This window comes from Pelobates fuscus, chromosome 6, assembly GCF_036172605.1.
Source record: "Pelobates fuscus isolate aPelFus1 chromosome 6, aPelFus1.pri, whole genome shotgun sequence".
In the NCBI taxonomy this organism is placed as follows: Eukaryota; Metazoa; Chordata; class Amphibia; order Anura; family Pelobatidae; genus Pelobates; species Pelobates fuscus.
In genome coordinates, this window is record NC_086322.1 from 208462456 (window position 1) to 208490264 (window position 27809).

The 27809-nt window shown below is 39.7% G+C and overlaps 1 protein-coding gene across 7 annotated transcripts in view; it reads right to left on the bottom strand.

Annotated features, from left to right (window-relative positions):
- The window catches only part of RUFY3 (RUN and FYVE domain containing 3), a 111638-nt gene that overhangs the window by 53817 nt on the left and 30012 nt on the right, over positions 1-27809 (bottom strand). For 3 of the 7 annotated variants that reach the window (XM_063458674.1, XM_063458675.1, XM_063458678.1), the window contains exons 2-3: positions 1488-1661; positions 813-930 (exon numbers count right to left, since the gene is read on the bottom strand). In XM_063458674.1, the coding sequence (XP_063314744.1) occupies positions 813-930; positions 1488-1661 (292 nt within the window). Of the gene's footprint in view, positions 1-812; positions 931-1487; positions 1662-8215; positions 8252-18526; positions 19361-27809 lie in introns of those variants that run through there. The other 4 variants (XM_063458676.1, XM_063458677.1, XM_063458680.1 and 1 more) reach the window with 4 other exon arrangements.

Consider the following 27809-nt stretch of genomic DNA (forward strand, 5'->3'; position numbering starts at 1 on the left):
CTATCAAATTCCCTTCCCCACGGGTGTTAACTAGCAATCAGACGGAACTCACCTTTCTTAAGCAAAGTCTACCTTTGAAAAATATTGTTACACATGTATGTACTGTACTCTTGTATTGTTTTACACACCGTATGCTTACGGAATTTCTGATAAACGTTACCTCAATAAAAACAGATTGACACAAAAAGTGCTGATTTCTAATAGAAAGCAACACTTTTATAAACGGTCATTATTATGGGATACTCCCAACCCATAAAACACTTTAGCACGCTGAAGCGCATTATGGGTCTTAATAAAGCAGTTTAATAAAGCAGTTTTGAGGTATAGATTAATAAAGCAGTTTTGAGGTATAGATTATGCTTCTGAAGTGTTCCTGCTAAATTCGCTGCCATTTAGGAGTTAAATCACTTTTGTTTCTGTTTATGCAGGAGGGGGCTCCTCCAGGGTCTAGCAAGCTTTTAGCTGAGCAGGAGTTAAGAAATTCTAAATTAAACAGAATTTGCAATAAAGGAAGTGCAAACATTAGATGACTTTTTAAATAAAGTATTTAGGAAGTGAGACTGCAGGGACATGAAATTTACACCAAAACTGCTTCTTTAAGCTAAAGTTGTTTTGGTGACTATAGTGTCCCTTTAAGTGCTCACGAAAAATGAAAAAAATGAAAACAAACAAAGCAATTCTGACATTTTACACAAGATACCCAATGAGATTTTTCAACACATGCAGTCTCTGCATATCACTTAACAGAGTAAAGAAAGAAAGTAAATAAAGCAGCACAATTAAATAATATTTACATTTACACCATCACTCACTTGAGCCCAGGCAAGTCTTTCACACTAGCTGTTATCTCTGAGGCTTCGGGTACGAGCTTCTCCACCAATTCCAGAGGGCCCCAGAATGACTTATTCTGCCCAAGGAAAGTCTTCTTTGCTAAGCAACGCATAAAGTAACAAAAAAAATTTAAAAAAAATAAAAGACTGTATTGTAAAGATTTGCCTATGAAACTCAAGACACTAGTGTACTTATTAAATGAAAATAAAGAGATAAATTACTGCTTTTTGAGCAGAGCAGCGATTTATTAATCAGATAGTGAGTGGTAGATCACTTTATAACCATGTTATAGTGTATATGTATATGTAACATATACTGTATGAGATAATTTTCACTATTGTTCACATTAGTGCAATCATAATCCAAAATAGTGATTTTTTTTTGTCAGCTAAAGAGCGAATGAAAATCAAGAGTAATTAATATTGCAACTTTTTCCCACTTGCAGCTCTACAATTTTTCCATATATGGCTGCCGTTATGCAAGAAGGAGTACTTCTGGGGCAAAGTGCTAAATGTAGAGCAAGCACCATGGACTCCTTGGAGATCAATGGTATGTTCCTGCTGATTGGGCACTTTTAAGACCAGTGTCACAGGTGTGATATTGCATAGAATATCCAACAAGTCATACCATCTTCACCACAACAAGATAGCCCTTACCTTTTAGTCCATGCTTCAGGCAGTGCTCCATCACCACAAAAAACTGCTGTAGAGGTGCATAGTCAGAATCGAGAGTCCGGCCCAGATTCAGAGCAGACTCAATCAAGCCCTTAATACTCAGCTTTGCCATGTTCATGAGATTCATTCGTTCGTTGGCCATTAGATAATTTGGATCTGAAAAAAGAAACAACAATTGTGCAAAAGATGGTTAACTTGCAGGAAGGAGAAGTCTGATTAATATAAAAGATAATTCCATTTTTATTCAGTACCTTTAGCAAGCATCAATACAAAATATAGATCTATTGTACTTGATGAAACACAAAAGACTATACGTATGTATTGTTAATGGAAACAGATGCATCTCCAGAAATACTAATGTTCTCATGTAGACCGACTCCATAAAATATTAGTTTTGGTTCTACAATCCAAATAACACAAAGTACCAACAAAGAAAATGGAAAACAAAAGGATAAAATGACACAATTGTGTCAGCTACCAGTCCTGGAAATAAGCCAACAAACATTTACCTTTCCTGAGAAGCTCTGCAAGTTCTAACCTCACACGTGACGTGGACGTTCCAAGCACTATATCCGACTTATAGGTATCAGATGACTTTGGCCTCATTAAATACAACACAAAATTGAATAGCTGGCCAGACATTGCACGAACACAGGTAAACTATGGATATTAAATATCCAAGACTGGCTGAAGTAGTGTGGTAACCAGTAGATCTGGAATGATCCATCTACAAGCTCAGCTCTCAGATTTTATGTCAAAAGAGAAGTTACTGGACCATTTATAGGAATTTGAAGAGAAGATCAAAGCAACCCAGCTAAAATGTTAATTGTTTCTTTGACCAGTGAATAGTCACAGTCGAGTGAGTAATTACAGGTCATTAAAGTTTCATTTAAAGTTAGAAGTCAAGATACAAAACACATAGACCTTAAAGAATGAGCCTAATCAATAATGTCAGAAGGATTTTAGTTTTTAATTAAAGTTGCATTCATTTTCATTGATCGCAGATTAAAATTTAGCAACTTCCCCATCAAAAACAGCTGGCAATTTGGATCTCATATAATTGGGGTGTATTGCATTATTTAAAAAAAATGTTCTACTGCAAATGTTAACCTGAACTCTCAATCCCCACTTTTACTCTTTCAACTCTCTATTTTCTCCTCTTACTTATCGATTAAAAGGGTCTCCTGGATTACCAATTTTTTGGTTAAAAAAAAAAAAAAAGATTTTTACAGGTTGGTGTTTTGCAGTTAGTTACTTGTATATTTTATAAACTATTGCTGAAATACCGATTATTTGAAGACTCGAATACAATTTTGAACAGGAATAAAAACGTTTATTTTCATTTATTTAAAACATATTTGATTTGGTATCAATGTTTGGGATTTTGTTTAATAAATAATAAATAAAATAAATTCCTCTCTCGTTTTAAACACCATTCAGAATTGTTAACATGATAATGAGGAAAGGTTGATCAAAGCAAGGCACTCAAGGAATGTTCTTCATATGGGTCCTCAGAAACCACCAGCAAATCAGGAAAATAAGATCTCAACTAAGACATCCATATCAGGGCACTGGTCTCTAAACAGAGGAATCTCCTAAAAATTTGAGTCCTATGTATAGTTTGTTTATTTTTTGCTCAATTTTGCCAGTTGTTTGTTCCACATATATCTACTGGAGATAAGGCTAGGGACCAATGAAAGTATTTAAAAATTGAGCAGACTAGATGGGCCGAATGGTTCTCATCTGCCGTCACATTCTATGTTTCTATAAGACGCACTATTGCTAGTTACGGGCAGGATATTTGGGGTTTTATTTCAATTCCTTAACTTCCTTTTCTTCCCACACTCTTTTTTGCCTTTTTTCGTTCTCTGCTTGTTCTAGTCAGAAGACATGGTTGCTAATGAGTCCTGCATTACTGTGCATGTGTGCACATGTCCTCTTTTTATTTTTGGGTCCGGATTTACTCTGAAGTGTTTTTCTTATGTGAAAAATTATCTTGGTATTTATTTTTGTCATTGAATGTGTTTTATAGATCTCGTGTTTCTAGGGGGAAAATAAATTATCTTAAATAATGTCAAAAATGATAACCATGGTTCACAGGGAGGGAAGTGGGAAAATTCATTCCTATCTTATTAAAAAAAAAAAAAAAAAAAAAATAGCATTTTAACATTTATATTCCTTTAAGATATTTTTTCAGCCAATCATGAACCTAAATATATCTGTAAAATAAATGTTTTTGCACTACACACAAAACCGTCAACCATTGATAAGCAACTCTTTTAAATAGCTATTTAAAATTGTTGCCCCAGGTTGACTCCCATGTAATGTGTTTAAATCGACAATGATCGCTCCTCGTAAAACATCAGAGACCAAAAAAGAATGCCAGGTGTATTGGTCATTACGTTTTCCCTATTTCATGCATGCATACACTCCAAGGGAAACTATAGGGAAGGATAGAACGCAGAAAATAAACACACAGAATAACAAAATAAAACAAAAAATTTTTGCAAAAATATTTAAAAGACAAAGTGTTTCATCAGATACAATTCACAGTCAGGGAAATACAACCTTACGGCTTGTAAAATAACATACAAATACAGGTTAATGTAGAATAATATATATATATTTTTTTATTTGTTTGTTTAAATATGTTCATTGGTAGATTGATGACCAATTAGTTTTACTGCATAATAACAGATCCTGTAATATGTAAATATTTTAAAAAAATAAGCCCTAATTTAATTATTCAGGAGCCTTGATTGATTTGCTTGCTAATTATTTTGTCGGCTAATAGCATGCTTGTAATTTCCATGTCATGCTCATCTGGCACAAAGCGTCAAGACTGAAAAATAAATAAACCTTTATAGGATTATTTCCAGGTAGTTCGTTAATATTGCATTGTCTTTTTCTTGTACATGAAATAAGGAGCAATAGCTTATTTGCGATTGTGTAAAATGTTAGGGCCAGATGTATTGTTTTACACAAAACAATACTAACCATTGTACATGATGGAGGGATGGGGGTAGTCACTTTGCAATGGCCTTCTGCACTACACACACAGGGCTTTTCAATAAAGTGAGAATTCAAATAGCTGAACTGGAAGTATAGCGGAAGAAATGTTCCAAATTGGCTGTCTTGGCGTTTTATTGGAATTCTCACTATACTGGATAATCCTGAACACTGGATCTGTAGGAATAGTTGGATGTGGAGTCTTTAAACAGCTCTCTGTGGATACAGTTTTGCATATCCAAACATCTACTTTGGTCTAGAAGATAACATGGGGGAATCCAATGAAACACAGGCAAAGGGATTTTTGCACTTTTACACATTTTTAATATTTTTAATTACTTAAAGGCACACTCCAGGAACTAGAACAACGTCACTGTTATGATGACACTAGGCACCCATGCGCTCTTGCCTGGAGGGGTTAAACCAATAGTTTGACCCAAAGGTGCAGGGAGTGCTGGATAACCAGTTCCCCTAGTCACCTAGTGTCATCCAATTAAGTTTCAGGAAGTGCATTGTGCCACCATACAGTGGCATCACTGGTTGGCTAGAGTGGTCAGCTAATGCTCTAAGCAATTGGTTCCCAACATAGTCCTCAAGTACCCCCTAACAGTCCATGATTTAGGGACTACCCAGTTGTTTCCAAGGGGTTTTTTAGAAGGAAAAAAAAAACCGGAAAAAAAACACAAAACACTTTAGACACAACAGGGTAATCCCTAAAACCTAGACTGGAAGGGTGTACTTGATGACTGGGTTGGGAACCCATGCTCTAAGCCAATCAGGAGCTCCCCGTTCATAAAAAAAAAAAAAAAAAGGTACATACCTTTTTCATGAATTGGAAACTACTGATTGGCTTAGAAAGCGTCAGCTGACCACTCTAGTCAATCAGCTGAGCCCCTCATGGCGGCACTCTAGGCACCAACACAACTTTTCTTTTGAAGATTTTGGACTGACTAATTAGCTGCTTGTTTTTGCATACTCAATTGCTTATAGAATATTACATATTCTATGCTCCTATTCACATTAGGTATGTATGTCTAATGGGTAAAGGAACAGATGGTAATTTGCTATTCCGTACCATGAGACTGCGAACTAATATACACGTGCATGCTATGTCACAGCTCTCTTCATGTCCCTCTAGTCTAACACCCATAGTCCAAGTACAGAAGTCCTATAATGTGTTGTAGTGGTTATGGTGCCCTGGTTCCCTCCCCATGGTAAGGAGTTGACTTTCTTTGCTAACCGCTCTCCTGAGTAGACCACTGATAACTTAACTACAGGTCCCAGATACCCCTGCGTTGATTAGAACTGAAGCAGTGCAAAAAAATAAACTTTAAAATTGGCTAGTCAGCCACTCTAGACATTGAGCAGACAGTTCGACAGATTTAGAAAATGATTGAAACAGATATGAAAGTTATCTGTGTACAGGCCAATGACTGTCACATTTCTAACCCTGACAAAGTCAACAGCACTGCTCTGCACTTTTAAACACTTCCAGGGTTATTCACTAAACTCTGTATTTTAATAAATTAAGGCCTGAATTGACTATTTTAGGAAACTATTCAAATGATTTAATATTTGTGGGTAAACTTTTCAAAGTATTAAATATATATAAAAAAAATAATAATTTTATAAATCATGTATATAAAAAAAATGATAATATTGTTAAAAATATTAAATCACTTTAAAAGTTTGTTTAAAAATGTCAAATAAGCTTATCCAAAAATATTAAATTGAGCCCAAAACCTGAATGACAAAACGGAGACCAAAATAGTCAAGCTGTGACTGTAGCAGAGTTGGAGTATCTCTCCAAATCATGGCTAAAACAGAATCAGTTGTTTTAGCCATGCTTTTTTCCCCATTTGTATTTAGTTCTCTAAAATTCAGAGTTTAGTGAAAATGAAATCATCCCATTACTGTTCTGACTTGCAATTATTTAATGTGTGCAGGTATAATAATTTCACAAAAACATTAACTTGGACAACCATCCTATAATAATTTTCTCCTCCAATGAATCTTTAGCAATACAATTACAACTTATAACATTATTACATGTTTATGTAATTTAGTGATAACATTAAAGGGGCAGTCTAAGCACCATAATCTCTGCAACCCGCATAATGATTATAGCGCCATCCCATGGTAAGTAGTCAAACGGTTTTCAAACTTACCTGGGTTCCCTGGGCACCTCCATTCTAGTCTCCTTTGCTGCTGTATCTAAAGATTAAGTTTTCCTTCTGCAAGTAACATATCAAATTGATCTGTCTCGAAGATATATGTTCCAAAATTGTACATTATTGCTACCAGAAAAGAAGGTTGGAATGGATGTGCCCGGGCAGTGGTGTGTTTTGGATGTGTGCTGGCCTAGGCATGACAAAATTCGGGCACCCTAACCTAAATTTGGCCTACCTCTTCCTGTTTAAGAACAAAACGCACTGTGACTGACAGATACACACTCTCAGATAAACATACACTCACTAAATTGACACGCATTCACTGACAGACACAAACACACACATTGTCTCACACACTCACAATTCCCCCCCCCCCCCCCCCCTATTTAAAGGGACACTATAGTAACCTGAACAACTTTAGCTTAATGAAGCAGTTTTGGTGTATAGAACATGCCCCTGCAACCTCACTGCTCAATCATCTGCCATTTAGGAGTTAAATCCCTTTGTTTATGAACCCTAGTCACACCTCCCTTGCACAGCCTTCCATAAACACTTCCTGTAAAGAGACCCCTATTTAGGCTTTCTTTATTGCAAGTTCTGTTTAATTAAGATTTTCTTATCCCCTGCTTCCTGTATGTGATTAAAGTTCAATTTAGAGATTGAGATACAATTATTTAAGGTAAATTACAGCTGTTTGAAAGTGAAACCAGTTTTTTTTTCATGCAGGCTGTGTCAATCATAGCCAGGGGAGGTGTGGCTAAGGCTGCATAAACAGAAACAAAGTGATTTAACCCCTTAAGGACACAACGTCTGGAATAAAAGGGAATCATGATGGAATATTCCCGTCATGTGTCCTTAAGGGGTTAACTCCTAAATGACAGTGAATTGAGCAGTGAAATTGCAGGGGAATGATCTATACACTAAAACTGCTTTATTTAGCTAAAGTAATTTAGGTGACTATAGTGTTCCTTTAATTTAAATCTACCCAGTCTCCCTACCTTTGGGATAGCTGGAGTGAATATCCCTGGGGTACAGTAGGGCTGATGTCCCTGGGGTCCAGAGAGTTTTGCAGTGCTGTCTCCTGTGCTGCCGGGCAGGGGGTCAATGTTTGCGGCGAGGGAGTTGTAATCTTCTTGTTCTGCAACCTTGTGCACTGCTTAGTGATGCCGGGAGTTGGAGTGACATAATATTCCGGCTCCCGGCATCAAAAACAGTTTGACTACCATGGGATGGAGTCAGGGGGATACTGATGCCATAACCTCTACAGCCAGCTTGGTGTCTAGAATGACTCTTTAATTTATATAACCGTGAATGCAAATCGGTTAGTTAAAAAATTAAAGTGTAATTTTCTATATAAAATAATAGTGTCAGATTATAGCAGTACCCCAAGATATAAAATATAACTCCACTGTTATATTTTATGCATATTTTCTTTTCCAAGCATGTTCAACAGCTATTTCTGTAAAAATGTTACTAAATTAAGGGATCATATCTGGTCTATCTACAGAGCGCAGGCGTTGAGACACGCACCTTCTGTATCATCACGTATTTGCTCCGCCAACTCTGTCAAATCCTCCCAAGAGTCTTTGCAAATAAAAGCACAAAGAAAACAAAAAGGAAAAAATAAAAGAATTGTCATGCTAGTAAGGAGCTAAATACAGTTAAGCATCTGTTATGCTATTATTATGAATATAATGTATAACTCCTTTTTTTATATTGTTCTTTGGGGGGGGGGGGGGAGTTAAATTCATTTCTAGGTGTTATTCATTAGCAAAAATATTAATTCAAAGACATTTAAGACATAATTGCCAATGATCTGTACAGGCATACCCCACTTTACATACACTCGCAAGTACAGACATACCCGTGCCTCTTCTGTTTGTGAGTGAACAGTAAATGGAAGGTTCTATTCTCGCCCGGAGCAGCTCAGTTCAGTGCCATTGGGGCAAGAACTTTTCACACCTTCTGACATGGCACAGGTTAATCATCTCAAATTTATAATGTCTACTCCTAGCTGAACATTATATATATATATATATATATATATATATATATATATTTTTTTTTTTTTTTTCTGCCCTACATTGTCCATATTTTGCAATCGGCGCCATCCAGTGAAAGGGTTTACCCTGCCATTTTCTATAACTATGACTTCGCACAATTCTGAGGATTCAAAGTTAAACCATAAATGCTTAAAGTGATGAATAGGTGTTTCTAAACAAAGTGCGCAACTAAGCTGCTAATAAATACAAATTGGCAAAAAATGGCCCAGTGGGCAGGTTTATTTTACTTTTCCTCCAAGTTTAAGGTTGTCAGATGAGTAAGACATTAAAGATAAATGGTACGATCTGGAATGAGATTTTTATTTTTACTGTTTGTTTTAACTGAATAAAAGCCCACTGGAAATCACTAAATAAATCACTGGAAATAAAATCACTGGAAATCTGCAGTTGCAGTATCAGGTATGCCTGTAAATTACTATTGCAATGCAGTACAAGCACTGGGATGTGAAAAAAAGGTATTGCTTCACTTTAAGTACATTTTCATTTTACATACATGCTCTGGTCCCATTGTGTACTTAAAGGTGGGGTATGCCTGTATAAAACGTCTCTTTTCAGAATTGTCATGTTTTGTGACCAATGTGTTGGCCATGTTTAGAACAAGCCAGCATTCAAATAGTTTTGGAAGCAATGATTTCAACACATGCTTTTTATATCAAACTGTTCAATACAGATAAATACAGATTGTTTTTATCCCTTTTATTGTGTGGGTAAAATGATAGTAGTACCGTACCTTTGCAAACATACAAAGCTCACGCATAAAATATGTATATCACAAATCAATTCAATGAAGAATACAATAATCTTGTGGTGAGATGACATGAAACAAACACAGGTATTGAATCAAAAGCAATAATTATTAGATTTAAGGACAGTGATACTTCTAGCTTATTAAGACCTACTCCGACTCTATTCTGGTCAATTGACAATTTCACCTCTTCATCCACTATCATGACAAATTCAATATCCATACTTAATATTCTGATCTCCCGGCATGCAACACTGCATTGTTTTCTCATCCAACTAGGGCTAAATTATTAGGGCCACTTAAAAGCAGGCGTTTGTCAATGGGTTGACTTTATGGAGAACTATCTTAAATTTCTAGCATTAATTCTGTGCTACGGACATGCATATCACTTAATGGTGGGAGTCGAACAGCCTAAGGGGTCACTACAACCAACATCCTTTTTAAATAGGCTAGGCCTCTACTACCATCCTGCAATAGTCATTTCAATTATGTCTATTGTAGCAGGTTGCAAATTAGACTTGAAAGGAAATAAATGCAAATATAGGAGGGAATCCATATTTATTTTTTTATGTTTAAATACCGTTTACACTGTAATGTTTCAGATTTGTAATTATCAAATTTGCCGATGTGCATAATACGAATGCTAATTCTCATCTCCCACTTGATACAACTGATGTGCGCAGAATACTTTAATCTATGGACTTCTAGATGGCTCATAAGTACAGAGCTACAGAACATGTTAGAGCTCTAATCATTATTTGAAAATTCAATTGAGTTAGAGATCAAAGCTAAAATATAATATAATATATATAATAAAAAAAAGCTATCATTTTGAAACAGAATTAGGCAATATGCTCCTGAAAGGCACATTGATCCAATAGAATGATAGTAGGGAAAAACTAAGAACAAATCCTGAGCTGATCAGCTGTGAATTGGCTAGAGATCTCAAGGGATATAATATCCATTCTCTTCTTTATGGCCATCTGGTGTATCACTTTAAACATGGATGCTGTAGAAAGATCCTACTTCAGGGAATACACAGCAATCTCTTAGCAGGCCTAGGATAACTATTCATCATATACTCTGGGGGAAGTGCAGAGATCACATGCCCAAAGACATTAACATTCCTTGCGGCTGGTGAGAGGGTACAGAAAGAGTTCTAAATTATATATCGGAGGACAATAAAAAAAAAAAAAAAAATTAACATGAAAGAAAAAACACATAGAAGCTAAAAAAAATAAGCTATACATTCAACACTAAATTTCTGATAGATTTCACTGGATAAATGTAACACAAAGTAACAGGAAGCACAGGCACAGCTCAGTTCCCTTCCCATTATAAGACCTGATTGTGGATGTTCCTCTTCTGCACACAGCAATGTAGTATTTTATAGGTTTATTTTAGATCATACATTGCTACCGACTAGGCCTTGCACCCAATAGGCCTAAATGTACCTGCAGGTTTATGTAATTTACTTATGCAGCTACATCAATTCACAGCAGTAAAGACGTTCAGAGAAAACCATATATTAATCAATCACTGGATACCATTACAGCATATTGGGCGCCGGCCAGATTATTTTAGCCACATTATTACTCCAAGAGCATAAATAGGGCACTTGGCAGAGTCTTGGGGTCAGAGAATTGCTTGTTACACAATAGCAAGAATAATGTAGAAACATTGCAGCATACACAAGGATATACTAAATGGTGAATTGTCAGGAGAGACTATGTATGTATTGCTACCTTTTAAAGTGCTGATTACAAGAAATCAATCAGGGAGCCCCAATTTTCTAATTTTGGAAAATGTTTCTGATATTTGCCAGTTGGATTACTTTTCTCACCTGGCAGCAAACTCACTTAAAAATGTAGGTATCGGGTTGCTCGGTGGCTCCTGGAGGTCTCTACCCTGTTACCTGGAAAAGAAGACATCCCCTGAAAATAAGCCCTAGCTTATTTTTGGGGGATGCTCGTAATATAAGCCCTACCCCCCCCCCCCCCCCCCCCCCCAAAAAAAGACCCAATCGCCAATCGCTAGTTCGCTAATCTATGTTCGGAGAATTTTCCCCGAACGTAGATTCGCAGGATTCCATTTGCGAGTAAGCTACTCTATGTTCGGGAAAGATTTCCCAAACATAGATTCATGGTATTCCATGCACTATTGAAATGGTCTTTGTTCGGGGGAATTCCCCGGAACGTAGACCTGCTTTCTAGCGCATGCTTGAAACCATTTTCCCCAAAAATACGAGATCCCCCGAAAAATTTATATAAGAACCAGTCTTATTTTCGGGGAAACACGGTACTAGCAAGTGGAAAGGAAGAACACAGCAGCAAATTTATTTAGGGAACCAAAGGCATAAAATATGTCCGGACACACGCAGATTTTTTTTTAATGCAGACTTTATTTGGACACTGAAGCTGAAAATGTTTCTGTTGTGTCACAGAGCTTTGCAGTCTGATTGGCATCACGGATGCATTCTCTACTATTTATTGTGTGCAGTCCAATAGCTATTGTACAGGTCTGGAACCAAAGTCCAAGACCAGACACCTGTTCCTCTTACAAACCTGTACACTTTCAAACAAAACTGTATTTCAAATTTTTAGCCAAAATAGGTTTATCTCAAGAAAATTCCTAGTTTGCTATTTTGTCCTAATATTTTATGTTGGAATTTTCTGCCATTTAGTGAATAACCCTAAAATTGTATCACTCTTCCAAAACACGCAAATTAATGGATACACTGGCAACCACTAATCGACTACAGCCTAAGAGAAGGAGGTGGGATGTTGTGTCATTAAAAAATAAACCAACCAAAAGTACTAGGGATCGACCGATGAGTGGTTTTGCCGATATTATCGGTCGATATTCTGGGTTTTTGTAAATATCGGTATCGGCCTATAATCTTACCAATAATGCGGTGGTCCAGCAGGCAACCAATCCGTCCTCTCTCCAAGTCTAGCAATTCACAAGGCCCTGGCCGTCAAAGTGTTCCCGCTGGTTACCACGGCAACGCTCTGTGCGGCATAACCAGGCACGCGAATCGCAAGACTTTTAGAGAGCTTGTTGAGAAGGCCCTTTAAGGTGCTCCCCGTCACTGGATCGTGCCCAGCATTCATGAGAGGTGGGCAGTGGTGTACACACAATCCATGGAGCCCCGGTGCAAAACTGATCCATGCCGGGCAGTCACTTCCTCCCAGCTGTGATGTCATCACAGGGGGCCCGGTCGCGCTGTTAACTCACTGCAGCACTGCATCTCCATCGGGTGGCCCTAACAGCATGGGTCACCCGATGGGCCCCTTGAACGTGCGGCCCCGGCGGTTTGCCACGCAGGCCGGGTGCCGCAACACATGGCGGCGTGCATCCAGTCGCAGGGGTCCGCAGGGCAGCCGGACCCCCAGCAGTGACGGGCCCGGTCGCAACTGCGACCGCGGAATGTACGCCACTGGAGGTGGGGGATTACGCCCTTTTACCATATGCCTGTCTACAGTCTGTGAGGGAGTGCTTGCTGGAGGATCGAGAAGACACAGCAGGTGAAGCAATGACATGGAGCTGCGAAAGGTAGTAATGACACAAGCTAGAAGTTAAGCCTGACAATAATGAAATATGCCCTTAGGGTACAGGATTTTACCACACAGTAGATGATAAAAGCTCACAAGATATATAGAGGATATGACTCACTTTAAAAGCCTTCAAGCTATTTGAGCCCCCCCCCAAAAAAATCCCTCACAAAACAAACTAGACCACGACACATAGATAGTATTAATTGTTTATTTTTTTCAACATGGTAAATGTACAGAATATCGGTAGGTTATCGGCTAACGGCCTGAAAGTTCACAGATTATCATTATCGGCTCTAAAAAAAATAAATCAACATCAGTCGATCCCTACGAAGTACTGTGGTCCGGTCCAAAAAAGTGGAGAACCACTGGGTTGGTTAACACAAAAACACCATGCCCAAGCTGTGAATACAAATCACTGCAGCTTTATTAGTATGAACAACATCGGCATGAGGAACTGCATTACAGGAACTGCCAAAGTCTTGTGAGTTAAAAACTCAGAGGAAAAGTTCTTCATGCCAATGTTGTTCATACTAATAAAACTGCAATGTTTGTGTACTCTGCTAGGGAATTATTTTTTTCTGTGGTAATTGGTTCAGAGGTTATAAACCTTTTTAGAGCACAGCACATTTCAATAAGCTAAAACTATTCAAGGCACATTTCCTTTCTTGTTAAGTTCATTAGTAGGTTATACAAATTATATTTCCTTGCAATCTTAATAGGAAGGTAGGCTACGTTGATAGTGCAAACTAGTCCACTAGATTTAATTACCAGATTGTAATTGACACATTCTAAAACCTAGATTTATTTAAATTCCCATTCTTCAACCTATTACAGCCCTGAAGTTCACAGGGGAGCGTTCTATAAAACAAAAGGTTTTAAATGGTCTAAAGTACTAAAAGAGCGGCAACCACCATGGACAACAACAAGCACATTGGTGATGCCTACAGTTTTTAATTTTTGCACCAATTTTTTTTTAAACAGATCATCTTCATAAGCTTTCCTAAATGTCTTCGTAGCCTGCTTTTAAATGGCTTGACACTTGTTGAGAATACCATTAAATCACCCTTCTAACATCATTAAAGTAACACTATAGCAGTGTTTCCCAACCCAGTCCTCAAGGCACACCTACCAGTCCAGGATTTAGGGGTGACCCAGTTGTGTCTAAGGTGTCTTTTTTTTCTAAAAACACCTTAGACAAAACTGGGTAATCCTTAAATCCTGGACTGGTAGGTGTGCCTTGAGGACTGGGTTGGGAAACACTGCACTATAGGATCAGGAATAAACATGTGTGTGTTAAAAACACTATTTAAGTCCATGGGCACACCTTGCCCCCCTTAAATACATTATATTTTCTGAGATGGTCAATTCTGATGATTTCAGCCAAGGGGACTGGGCTGGGGCAAAACCGTGCTGGCCAATCAGCATCTCCTCATAGAGATGCATTGAATCAATGCACCTCTATCGGGAAAGTTCAGCGCCTCCATGCAGCACGTGGAGACGCTGCACGTAAAGTAAACACTGTCTTTTCTCTGAAAAGGCAGTGGTTACATGAAAATGCCTGCAGGGACATACTATATTTATCAGAACAACTACATTAAGCTGTAGTTCTGGTGACTATAGTGTCCCTTTAACTACAAGTCAACCTGCCCCCTCCCCCCCCCCCCCCCCAAAAAAAAAAAAAGGACAAAGCAAAAGCAAAGTGCTAAAAAATAGCGCAAGATAGAAATGTGATTTTTTTCCTTTAGCTATTTTTTGATGATTATTATTTTTTTAAGCAGCAACACATTGTGGATTAATGCTTTTACTTGTTTTACAGGAATACAGTTATTTTTTGGCTCTTACACTTTAGTGTTGCCATACATTATTTTTTCTTTTTTTTTTATATATATTTCTGCGATTTTACAATAGCATTAATTTGAATCCTGGCATCCTGAAATACATCTTCACTGCTGATCCGACAAAGTGTCCTGTGGTGGGGGATTATACCATCATTCTACGCAATCATCACAGAGTGGTTTGCCTGCTCTATAAAATGTAAGCAATGCTCCAGATTGTATTTATTGTTTTAATCAGATAGCATTATTTTTCTCTCTCTCTCTCTTTTTTTTTTTTAAATGTTCATATGCTGTACATAACCATGCCAAGGTGCTGCAGTATCCATCAGTGGGGATCTGTAGCTTTGCACGCTATATATACTGGAGCTGGTTTTGAGCTCCACCCCATGTGAGTTGGCAATCCCGGTCCTATTTGTTGTGTTTATTCCACTTACCAAGACATACTGCTCTAATGGATTTTCTTTACATGTACCTCTAGATACATCTCAAGCATCTATAAGAAGTTAAACCTTTCTTCACTTTGTTATTTATTGTTTAGCTCTTCTACATATTTGAAGGGCTAATGTACATCTCAAAAATAACAAAAAATTGTAGTTCAATGGCCCTTTTTACTTGAAAATTTATGTGAGCAACATATATTCTCTGCCTATTTCTCAAGGAACATAGAACATCCATGAACATCTTACAACAGCAAAATCAATGGATTTGCTCTGAAGAGAAACAGAAGCGTTAAACTGCATTATTTGCCCACTCTATTCTCTTTCAGAAATTGTGGTGAATGCTGGGAGATGAATTGCATTAGAGAGGGCTTGAGGAAGGCTGGCTGCATCAATAGTCATATTATTTTGAAAGTCATGGATGGGGGGAAGGGGAGGTTACTGAATTGCAACAGTGACGCAGCATTTACAAAATATCCATGTCATAGCACAATTTTCAAGGGAATTGAGATAAATCACAATTAGTAATTTCCTATACTATCCCAAAACAGCAAAACTGACAATATTAAGATTACAAAGGCGATATATTTCTCGTCAGAGGTGTCCAACCTAGGCCCACCATTATTTTCAGACTGGACTACATTTCCCAGAATTCTCGGCCAGTCAACAATTGTCAGGGAATTAAAGGAAATGTAGTTAAAGCTTGAGGATCATAGAACATACACTCCAGTCTTACATGTATAAATGACTATATTTATTGATTTCTGTAAAATATTGTAAATTGTTTACTAAATCTCACAGGGGCCATATGAACGCAGACTACAATAAAATGAGCAAAGTAGTCAAGAACCAATTGATTTAAACAGACTGACAACTTCCTACAGTGAGAGACGCACATTTAAAGAGATGCACACAGTGTTATGGTACATAGATTAGATTAGGTAGATATATGCATCACATAGAAAGATACACACAGTGAGAGACAAATGCATACACAGAGACAGACAGTTATTTACAGAGACAAACAGAGCAAGAGTGACAGATTAATCTCTTGTTGTTCACCATACCCAACCTATTCCAGAGTGCTCTTTTACTAGCAATCTGTTTTTGTTTCTTTATAAGGAACGCTATAGCATTAGGAACACAAACATTTATTAATTTCCTAACATTATAGTGTTCTCCTCGCCCTTTAGATTCAGACCCTCCCCCCAAGAGCTACAAGGAAAAATAAAAAAAGGGAGTTCCTTTTTCTTCCCCAGAGCAACGGCTCACGCTGTACAGCCACCTGCCCCACCTTTGGTGAGGTCTTCCAGGAGACTTGTGTCTTCCTCTTCTTGCCTAATGCTTCACAGAGAAGCATTTTGGACGAGAAGCACACGCATGGAAAGTGAAGTGCTAATCCAATCAAATTCTTTGTCGAATGAACTCGCCCATCGTCAATAGAAGCACCCTCTAGTGGCTCTCAGGACGACTACCACTTGAGACGTAGAAGTATGTTTAGCATTGCAATGTAAACATTGAACCATCTACAAAATGGAAATGTTTTAAATTGCAGGAGTAAAAAGGACACACCCACTGCACCCTGACCACTTCCTTGAGATTATTGTACTTCAAAAAGAGAGATGCAAGCCCTGGCTTTAATGTACAGAACAAAAACTTACGCAGGCACAGGCCATGCCCTGCTCAGCCATTCTGTATTAAACAGAAATGCCATCTTGCATGTCCATCTAAATTCATATACTATATTGCGATTCCTGAAAAAAATAAAATAAAAAAAAAGCTATAAAAATACTCTCTTAATTTAATTTGCATAACGATGTATATTAACAGTATAGAAGGAGAGGCTGGTATATCAAAGTAAATTTGTACAAGTGCAAAAGAACTTGCATGCCCGCGCGTGCGCGTACACACACACACACACACACACACTCTGGACAATGACCAAGATCACATGAGCTTTGGGGTACATTAAACCTAGGGATTTACTGTCCGACAGCACTGAACACGCTCTGCTGGCCTTTTGTCTCATTACTATTTAGCATGTACATGAGTGATTTAGCAAGGGAGGAGGCAGAATGCATTAACCACTTTCATTCCTTCACAAAACAGCATAGTCATGGGATTCAGGGTTAATCCTTTTGTTGCCAAGCAGGTCATGACATAGAGGTTAACTCTTTTATCGCTGCAGTAAAGTGAAAACAAGGAGAATCACATTTGTTATATATCTGATGTGTTATAGAACACAACTGCCAAAATCCTCAGCCAGCATCCTGGCTGTGCATTGCGGGAGTTGTAGCTCACAGCAGATGTTGGTCCAGAGGATTCCAGGGCCCACTAGGCAACGCGGAGAATAAAAGGTTTATCCACCCATGACTTTGATCATGTCTCATTGCACTGAATATAGAATGGAAAAGTGCTAAGTTACTTAGAATGAGACAGGCTGGTGCACAAAAACTAAAAACTGCGTCATAAAAAATACACACCAACATCAGCACTGCATAGTTTGCAGAGAACTCTAGGTATAAAAACAACAAGTTATGGGTTTGTGACCCTAGCAATCCGTGGCGGACTGCAGGACAATAACTCCCATTCCCCTCACCCAGCTTCCAACAATGGTTGGAGAACTGCCCATCCCTGCCAATTTCAATTCCCTGGAATTGCACAAGAAGCTGGCAGTGTCACAAATGACCTCCACAATGCTGTCCTTTCTCTGGAAAGACGCCCCACTTGTTCATGATTGTGGTTGCAGATTAGTATGGGGTGTCAATTTAGACTATCAAATGCTGCACTCACACTGCAATTTTAGAATTTCGACAGTCAGAATAGTTACACAATGAACACTACCTATATCTGTCATTAACACAACACTGTATTAGTTATTTTCACAAAAACCTGATTTCTCTGTGGCCTGCAAAGATGGGATAAGGTAATGCATCCATTTATATCATTCCAGTCCTATACCATCTAGTAGCGGAGATGAAATACTGTGCATATGGTAAATATTACTGTATTCTATACTAGAGGATTACTGAGAAACCCAGTTAAGATAGTTACCTATGATGAAAATGCTTAACTATTAAAATAAAAAATAAAAAATAAAAAATGAATGATCTGCGATTATGGTTAAAAATAAAAATGTTTTAAAAATCAAAGGCAAAAGCAGGGAATTGTGAGAGGTTGTTATGGCATTGTTTTGGCCCATACCTTCAGGGTTAGGTTCGGGGTCTGGTGTGAATGAGATGTCATCAAGCTCACGCAAGCACAGCCATTCCCCATCCATAGAGACACGGAATTTGCACAGGTAGATAGTCTCCATGGCAGCCTGTGTTATCTTGTCGGTAGTCGGAGTTGGCATATCGCTTTGAGGAGTCAGAGCCGACATGATGGCTCAGCTGTCGTAAAAACGGCCGCACACAAAAATACAACAACAAACAGCAAATAAAAACAAATGCTTAAAAATGAACCAATAAATTAAGCAGGTTAGAGAACAGTGGGATCAGAGCTGAAGATGCTCAAATGACATGGAAGGAGAAGTTGGGGGGAAAAAAATCCTTTTAATCTAGCAGCAAAGGTTTGTTTCCTGCTTTAATACAAGGCTGGGAAGATGTTCTTCCTCTTTTGCTCGGTCTGTCGTATCTGCCTCTTCCGTCCCCCTGCTGTGACACTGCCAATCGGCATGCGTCAGTGCTTCGCTCTAATGCACAAATTCTAATTTAGCAAGAATCACCTGCTTCCAAATGAAAGGGCAATAAGAAGGACAAAACAATCAAAAGCACACGGACTCCCAACAATGAAAATAATACAGAAAATATGCAGTATTAGGGATCTAGTTGTTTCAATAATAACAGCAGGTCTGTGGTCTGTACCAAGCAGGCACTTGGGATCTTGCAGGATTGGCTGTGCGCAGTAAGCAGGGTGTTGACCAAAATGGCTGACTAATGAAGAGAAGAGAAAATTCACACTCATGTGACCAGATGCTAAGAGAGCGTAAGCAAGTCCCAGGATGCTGTCTGGATGCTGCTGATGCAGGGAGAGCAATTAAAATGATCTTATGTCAGTAGCCAACAGACTGCCTTCTCTCCAATAGCCTCCCAGTCTCTCTCTCCACCTCCAGCTATTCCGACACCTCCTCTCTCAGCAAAAAGGGAGAATCAGGAAAAACACAATGAAGCTATTGTCATCAGTTCCTACCACGCAGAACGGCAGGTTAATCCACAAAAATATGAACCGTTTACTGTAAAAAAAATATGAAATCCAAATCCAAAATCCAGTTTATTTCAAATAGTTTTAGAGACAAAAATACAGGACAATTCCTAAACAGCAGATGCTTAAAGTTAATTTATAAAATAATATTTTCTATTCTACAACAATTCTTTAGTCATGATTGTCCTAAACTACCAAGGTTATGCTAAATGCGGCTGTTCACCCGTTTGTTACACAGACATCTCTCCCATCACCCTCAATGAGCACACCAAAAAGACAAAGGTGATGGGAGTTATGGTAACATATGGCTAAGCTGTAAGTAGATAATGCTCTTCATGATGGCTTTTATTAATATTCCTGAATTTCTTCACTCTTTTAGATTTTTCTTCAACTGGAAGGCTCTTTCTAGTAACTACTACTCTATTAAACAGATTAATATTTCCAACTTATTTATAGCAAACATATATTTTGAAGCTCCCTGAAATAGGTAAATTATGTATACAAGCAAACATGAGAAAAACAAGTGATCACCCCGCACAAACAAACCTGCTATCCTAAGAGAATGAGATGTAATCAAACAAAGCGCAAATTATCTAGAAGGGGTGACAGAATGTGAGGGATAACAACAATGTAAAGTATTTCAAGATCATAAACATTTTATGTGGAAAACAGGATAGACTAAAATAGGGAGCGAGATTAAAGGCACACTGTAGATACCCAGACCACTTAAGCTCATTGAAGTGGTCTGGGTGCTGTGACCCTTTTGCACTTAGTGCTGCAATGTAAAACATTGTAATGTAAAACAATGTTTACATTGCAGCTCTTAGTCTGCCCTCTGAGGCTGTCTACCAAACAGCCACTAGAGGGCTTCCGGAATCCAAACGGACTTTTGGTCCGTTATCTGATACTGGACGTCCTCACGCTCTGCATGAGGACCTCCAGCGTCAGATTTTCCATATAGGAAAGCATTAAATAATGCTTTCCTATGGGGAGATGTAATGCGCGCAGGGCCATTGCTGCGCATGTGCATTAGGTTTCCACCGCCGGCTGACTGTGGATGAGGAGCATGGGCGGAGCCTGACACAGCGCCTAGGGAAATAGGCCCTTGATTCAGGTAAGTGGCTAAAGGTGTTATTAACCACTTCAGCACTACGGAAGGGGGTGCGAGGGAGGGGGGCAGAGGAGACCTATTAAACCTATAGTGCCAGGACACCAGCTTTGTTTTCCTGGCACTATAGAATACCTTTAAAGAGCAGTGTTCCTAAATAAGTGGACTTTAGATTTAATAAAAAGGCTGAGACCTAAGGGGATGTGTGACGAGACCATAAATAAGGGTTTAGGCCAGTGATGCTAAATTTATGAGAAAACCTGTGACAGTCGGGTCTGATATCAACTCATAACAAGTATTTTCACTGCAGTACAAGCAAGGGAAGAGAGAGGGAATTTCTCTGGGGAAGTGAAAGTATATCAGGAAGCAAGCAAGGATATAGATAAATATAAAATATATATATTTTTAATTTAGAAGACTGGACTTAAAAACGTACCTACCCTGCTGTTGAAAGTCACAACAAGATGTTCATGTATCCATAAGTGGGGATATATACCACTACACACTGTAAACACTAGAGCTGGTCTCAAAGCGGCACTGTTATGCCGAACTTACCTTTCCCCAAATCGATTCCTCTTCTCTTCTGTTCTTCATTTCTTCATGTCTGCTCTAGTTTTCTTTAAAACATGAGACAAAATAGGGACTACTTTGTCTTAAGGAGGTTTCCTACGCTTGACCAGTTATGACTAGCGGTGGAGCAAAGTGCTCTTCGTTTCCAGTGATCAGAGCAATTTTCCCACAATTCTCACCTTTGATCCGTGATCTTGCGATGCTTCCTGTCAGTATTCCCGAACGTCCTGTCACTTAGACAGAACGCGGGCGAAACTACCAAATTGCGTCCTAACAGAATGAGAGCAGTTCGTCCATTCATGTTAGGATGCATTTCGGGACTTTGTTCGTATCGGAATTTAATTCGAATGAATGAAATTATGATCTATTCATGCAGCCGCTTGATAACTCCCTAATTCCAACGATATTAGGGAGCCATCTACCAAAAGGCTGAAAGACCTAGATTGATCTTTCAGCCAAATTTACTAATACTTAGTAAAAAGTATTACTAATAAATGGCCCCATGGTGGGGCATCACTTAACTACCCTGAGGAGGGGACATAGTGCCTCCCCCCCCCCCCCCCCGAGCCCCGCGAGTGGGGCTATTAAAGTAAACGGAGGGCACGCTGGTGGTCCCACATAAGGACTCAATCCTCACACTGTCCGCAGACGAAGACCAAGCAGGACTTATCCAGGCCCTACAGTTACAGCATCCAGTGCCCACGGATGGGGCGGGCGAGACACAGGAGAGCAGCACTGGGACGGAAAAGAAGAGGCGCAGACAACACTCGCAGCATCCCCCACAGACTTGAATGGGCAAAAGACTGACCCACGATATTCACCAGGTGATTATTTCCACCGGGCCGTTGTCGTGTGGTGAGAGACACTTAACGGGACAGCCCAACAATTCAGGTTATGAAAGCAATATAAGGGACTTGGGTGTGTATTTTTATTCTATTTTTTTTTTTGCTTCTCATATATCCAGGTCCCAATAGGCCTATAGGTCTACAATTTTACATCCTAATACTGGAGAGAGGGAAGGGGGGAAGGAGCAGTGGGAAGTGACCAGTACAATAAAGAAAGACCGGGTTAAACCACCTCAGAGATACACTGGCTACCCCACTAGCCCATAGGTGTCATACATACTGTTACCACTATTATTACATATTATTCTCAACTATGTGATTAGAGGCTAGATTATTAACAACGACTGTCGCTGAAATGTTTGTGGTTTGTAGGCAATGCGGGGCTCCATACCCTAACCTACAGGTTTATGCTTCTCCAATAATAATCTTACACGGTTAGCTCACTATCCTACTGTTATTTTACTTTGTTGATCTTAGATAAGAATACTTTTACCCCATTAGAGTTACTTACAGGCGATATAAAGGAGAGTACCCAAACGCTATAAGTGTCGCTGCCTTGCATATGTGTGCACTCAAAGTCTATGAGAGCGATTAACAAATGCTACCGGAGTGCCCATTACGACCCCACATGATGAGATAGAGCTCCTGATCAACGTGCCATACCCTTAACCTTATAAGAGCGACCACTGGGATGTACCAGAGTCCCTATTTGAAGTCGCAGGAGCAGCCAATAGGTTGCACCCCTACAGGGGTAGACGGCGAGATGGGCAGGGCGGTCTGCCCTGTGCCCTCGTAAGCAGCCAAATTGCCGAACCAAATAGTCACACCACTGGGAGTGGTTGGCTCGAAATACCATGCTGCACACGTTAAGCCCGGTTTAGCAGCTGGCACGTTATACTAAATTTGTTCATCCTAGGCCCGCAGGAGCCGAGGGCGGGCTACACTGTACGGTACACATTAAGCCCGCTAAAGCTGTTCAAAAAGAGTGACCAAACCGCTAATCCTAAGCCCCTAAAACCCTCACAGACTTCCTAAATGCAATAACATACGGCACAATCTGAGTCCACATGAGCGGCCAGTGAGATATACGGAACAGTGTTCTTCCCCCTGCTCTTTGTACTACATGCACTGGAGACACTAGCGAGTTCAGCTAAGAAATGACCCATGTATATTATTAATTAATGTGATGTTTGCCTTTTATCCTTTTGTATTGAATGATTGTAAGTCAACATTAAAATTAGTGGAAATCTTTCCACAACAAAAATAAAGAATTTAAATAAAAAATAAATTAAAAAAAAGTAAACGGAGGGGCACAGGGTCCCCCTTGGCCCACACCCATGAGCGGCAGGTGGGAGCCCTAAATAACAAAAGGGGGGGGGGCTATCGTCTCCCCCCCCCCCCCCCGGGCCCACCCATGAGCGCCAGGTGGGGACCCTAAATGAAAACGTAGGGGGGAACCTGTTGTCCTCCCCCGATGCCTCCACCCCTGAGCGGCGGGTAGGGGCTCTAAATAGAAATAAGGGGGGGGGATCCTATTGTCCCCCCCCCCAGTCCCCTCTATTGTTATTTAGGGGTGGGGGCCGGGGGGGAGGGAGGAAAATAGGTGTCCCCCTCACATTTTCATTCAGGGCCCCCACCCGCCACTCAGGGGTGGGGGCGGAGGACAATAGATCCCCCTCCCTTATTGTTATTTAGGGTCCTCATCCGCTGCTCAGGGGTGGGAGGACAATAGGTCTCCCCCCTCCCCCTACATTTTCATTTAGGACCCCCACCCGCCGCTCATTGGTGGGGGCCAAGGGGGACCCTAGGTCCCCAGTTTACTTTAGCCCCTTAATGACCAAACTTCTGGAATATAAGGGAATCATGACGTGTCACACATGTCATGTGTCCTTAAGGGGTTAATAGCCCCTACTCACGGGGCACTATGTCACCCTCCCCCTCCCCCTCCCCCTCCCCCCCCCGGGTAGTTAGGAGATGCCACGGGGCCATTTATTGAGGGGGAAGGGTGGTATTTTAATTTTTAACAGTGAGCAGCCATAGGCTGCTCACCGTTTTCTAGACATGCCCCTACTCGCTGTATAGCGAGTAGGGGCAGAATTTACTAATCCTTAGTAAACTTTACTTAGTATTAGTAAATTTGGCTGAAAGACCAATTTAGGTCTTTCAGCATTTTGGTGGATAGCTCCCTGATACCATGGGAATTAGGGAGTTATCTACTAAGCGGCGGTATGATGCAGCCGCGGCACGAACAGGATTGGAGTTTCAATCATATGAATAAAATTCCAATATGAACAAAGTCCCGAAATGTGTCCTAACACAAATGGAGATACTGTTCTCATTCTGATAGGACGAAAGTCGGTAGTTTCGCCAGTGTTCTAAGTGACAGGACGTTCGGGAATACAGACAGGAAGCATCGCAAGATCACGGATCAGAGGTGAGAATTGTGGGAAAATTGCTCTGATCACCGGAAACGAGCACACTTTGCTCCACCACTGGTCATGCGTAAGAAACCTCCATACGACAAAGTAGCCCCTACTTTGTCTTATGTTTTAAAGAAAACTAGAGCAGACAGGATGAAATGAAGAACATATCCTGACAGAGGGAGAGAATAGGAATCGATTGGGGAAAGGTAAGTTTGGCATGACAGTGCAACTTTAAGTGCCATCACATATGAGTGGACAGTTACATATTTTATGTTGTATGTGTAATCTATCAAGATATACTACACTATTGAATTTCCCCTTTTCTTTTGCTTTATACATGTACTCCCGGACACACCTCAAGCATCTATAAAAAGCCAGACCTTCCCCCCCTTCCAAAAATAAAGTACAGTATAGCCAGGACTGTACAAAAATATTTTTATATTGTTTTTCCTGTACCATATGGTTAATTAGAGCAAATATTATAAAATTGTAATGCGCTGCAGAATAAGTTGGCGCTATATAAATACCAATAATAATATTTATGCGCAACTTGTTTCTGTTTTCTGCAATTTTAAACAATATATGAACAAAGTAACCTCCCTCCCACACCCAAAGTGATAACTAATTATCCTGTCTAAATACAAGTCTCCTTAAAAACAACAGCAATGATCAAAGACCTACTTAATGAGCACTCACTTGGGTATTATTGTGAAGATGCCTATGGGGTCAATGTTGAAATTAATCTACGGAGTTAGTGTGAATAGAAAGGCTGTTAAAAGGAAGAGGGGGTTGCCAACTAAACTACAACACACACAAAGAGATGACCATCTGGCCACTATTCTTATAATTTGTGTGTCTGTTAGATTTATAAGTATGAGGACTCACTCAAACTAATATTAGGAATAGGTAGTACAGAGAGAATGGAAAATTGGCAATAAAAAAAAAAAAAGGTATAATCAGTAATTTACCTCAGCTAACAGAAGGTAACACCCTGGTAACCTATTGAACTACCATAACTCCTTTAGCAGCTAACTAGTTAAGCGACCATATATATGGAAGCAATAAGCGAATGTATGTGTTACATTAGTATAGTATACAGTGCATTATATGAAAACAAGTGATAAAACCGTGTCAGGATTAAAATAAACTGCCCAACATGCATTTCGGTGCTGAGCACACACCATTTGGCAGGGGACAAATAAGCTTCAAATTATTGCAGTCATTTAAAGGGAGCCTCTAATAGGTGGCTAAACCTCTTCCTCTGTCCCATGTCACAAATACCAGCCACTTGGACAAGTGCTAATTCAGAACATAAAGGAAAGAGTGTCCTTAAACTATAGTAATATTTTTGGCCACTGGCTCTTAATACACACCGTTATATATATGGGAAGAATCTTTGTGTTGAAGATAAGTCATCACGTAAACGGTACTGTCTAAATTTGGTTGTATACAAGAGCATGAGCACAGCATATATTGTTTAACTGAATAACAGTATGGCCTCAGTTTAATTTCATTTGAATTAGAAATAATTCCATTCTGCTATAATTTTTAATTTAAAAAAAGCTTTTTTTCCCCTAACAGAATGTACCAATTTCTGATATTGAATTAAATAAAATTGAGGCCTGTGTTGCTAATCCTACATAAAGTGCTTTCTAATCCGTGGCCAATTTCTTCCTCCGCATCCTATGTGACATCATTGTGCCCCCCTCCCTCTGCAATTTACATGAATGCACATGGTGCAAATGTCACAAACATAAATGTACATAAATGATTCAACATGCAAGGAAAATTATTAAAGAAGCAGTGGGTGGGGGCTGAAGGAGAGAGTGAATCTGTGAGATGAACAAGGAAGCGTTTACACAGGAGACAATGGGCCCCAGCTTGTCTAGTACACAGGCAGGTACTCAGAGGGAGGGACAGACAGTTTTGTTTACGATTCTTGCCAAAAATCCACAAATGCTGCAAGACTCCATTGTAACATCTATATCACTGTCATTGAGGTAGTATCCAACTGAATAGCACTATTGACAGATAGGGGCAATGGAAGTAAAGGCTGGCTAGTTTACTGTTACCAACACCCCTGCTCAGATGGGCAAACAGCACTTTCTGCCATGGAGTGACCTGTACATAAAATGGACTACAGGGCTCAAAATCTCAACTCCAACTTTATTAGACAGACTTAGAGGGATACTATAGTGCCAAACAAAGCTGTATTCATGGCACTACCGATCCCTCTGCCACCCTCCTCCCTCACGCCTGCTTCTAAAAACTGTTTACTCCCCTTATCCCAGCGCCGATGTCCCACGCGACGAGCGGGGTCTAATACACAAATGCTGCGCGCCCACAGGAAAGCGCTGAATCAATGCTTTCCTATGGGGAACAATCTGACGCTGAAGATCCTCATGCAGAGCGTGAAGACGTTCAGCGTCAGATAACAGACCAAAAGTCAGTTCCAATTCCGGAAGCCCTCTAGTGACTGACTGTTATAGCTGCAATGTAAACATCTCTGGTTTACATTGCAGCACTAAGTGCAATAGGGACACAGCACCCAGACCACTTCAATCAGCTGAAGTGGTCTGGGTGCCTACAGTGTCCCTTTAAAGGGATACCAAAGTTCCTAAAACAACTTTAGCTTAACTAAACAGTTTTCTTGTATAGTTCATGCCTCTGAAGTCTCACAGCTCAATTATTTGCCATTTAGGATCTGCTCTCCAACTCTCCTCCTGACATCACAGTGGCCACGCGCAGTCCAATCACAGGCTTCTCTGCCAAGCTGAAACACTTCACATTCTGACTCCTACCACCATGACCACTTCAAATCACTGAATTAGTCATGGGGTTGAAGTAACCCTTTAATCTTAAATACCCCATTAGAAAGGGTTTCATAGAGAATGCAGTAAGGAATGCAAGTGCCATTCAACATATTAAACTTGACATGTTGATATTTTATATGTATACCAGTTGCAACAGGATAGACCGAACATCCTTGGGTGTCAAACAGCTTGATTAGTGGCAGGGCCTCAAACAAGCAGTATTCTTCCCAGAATTCAATTCTTCCGTGTTAAAGCACATGCACCTTATACAACTCCTGGCAGCAGATTCAGACACTTGGTACAGTGCCACAAACATGTCACACATACGGATAAAGCTTTCTTTCAGTGTTTTTGTTTTTTGGAGGGGTGGGGGAAGGGGGGATTGCATTTTCCAGGACTGAAGACAAGGATTTGAGTTGAAAGGAAGGGAGAGCAGCAACAAGTTAACTTGAAATGCAAGTACTTTTACACTCGGAATTCCACACGTGATCCGCTCATAAATTTTTATTTTTTTTTCCTCTTTTC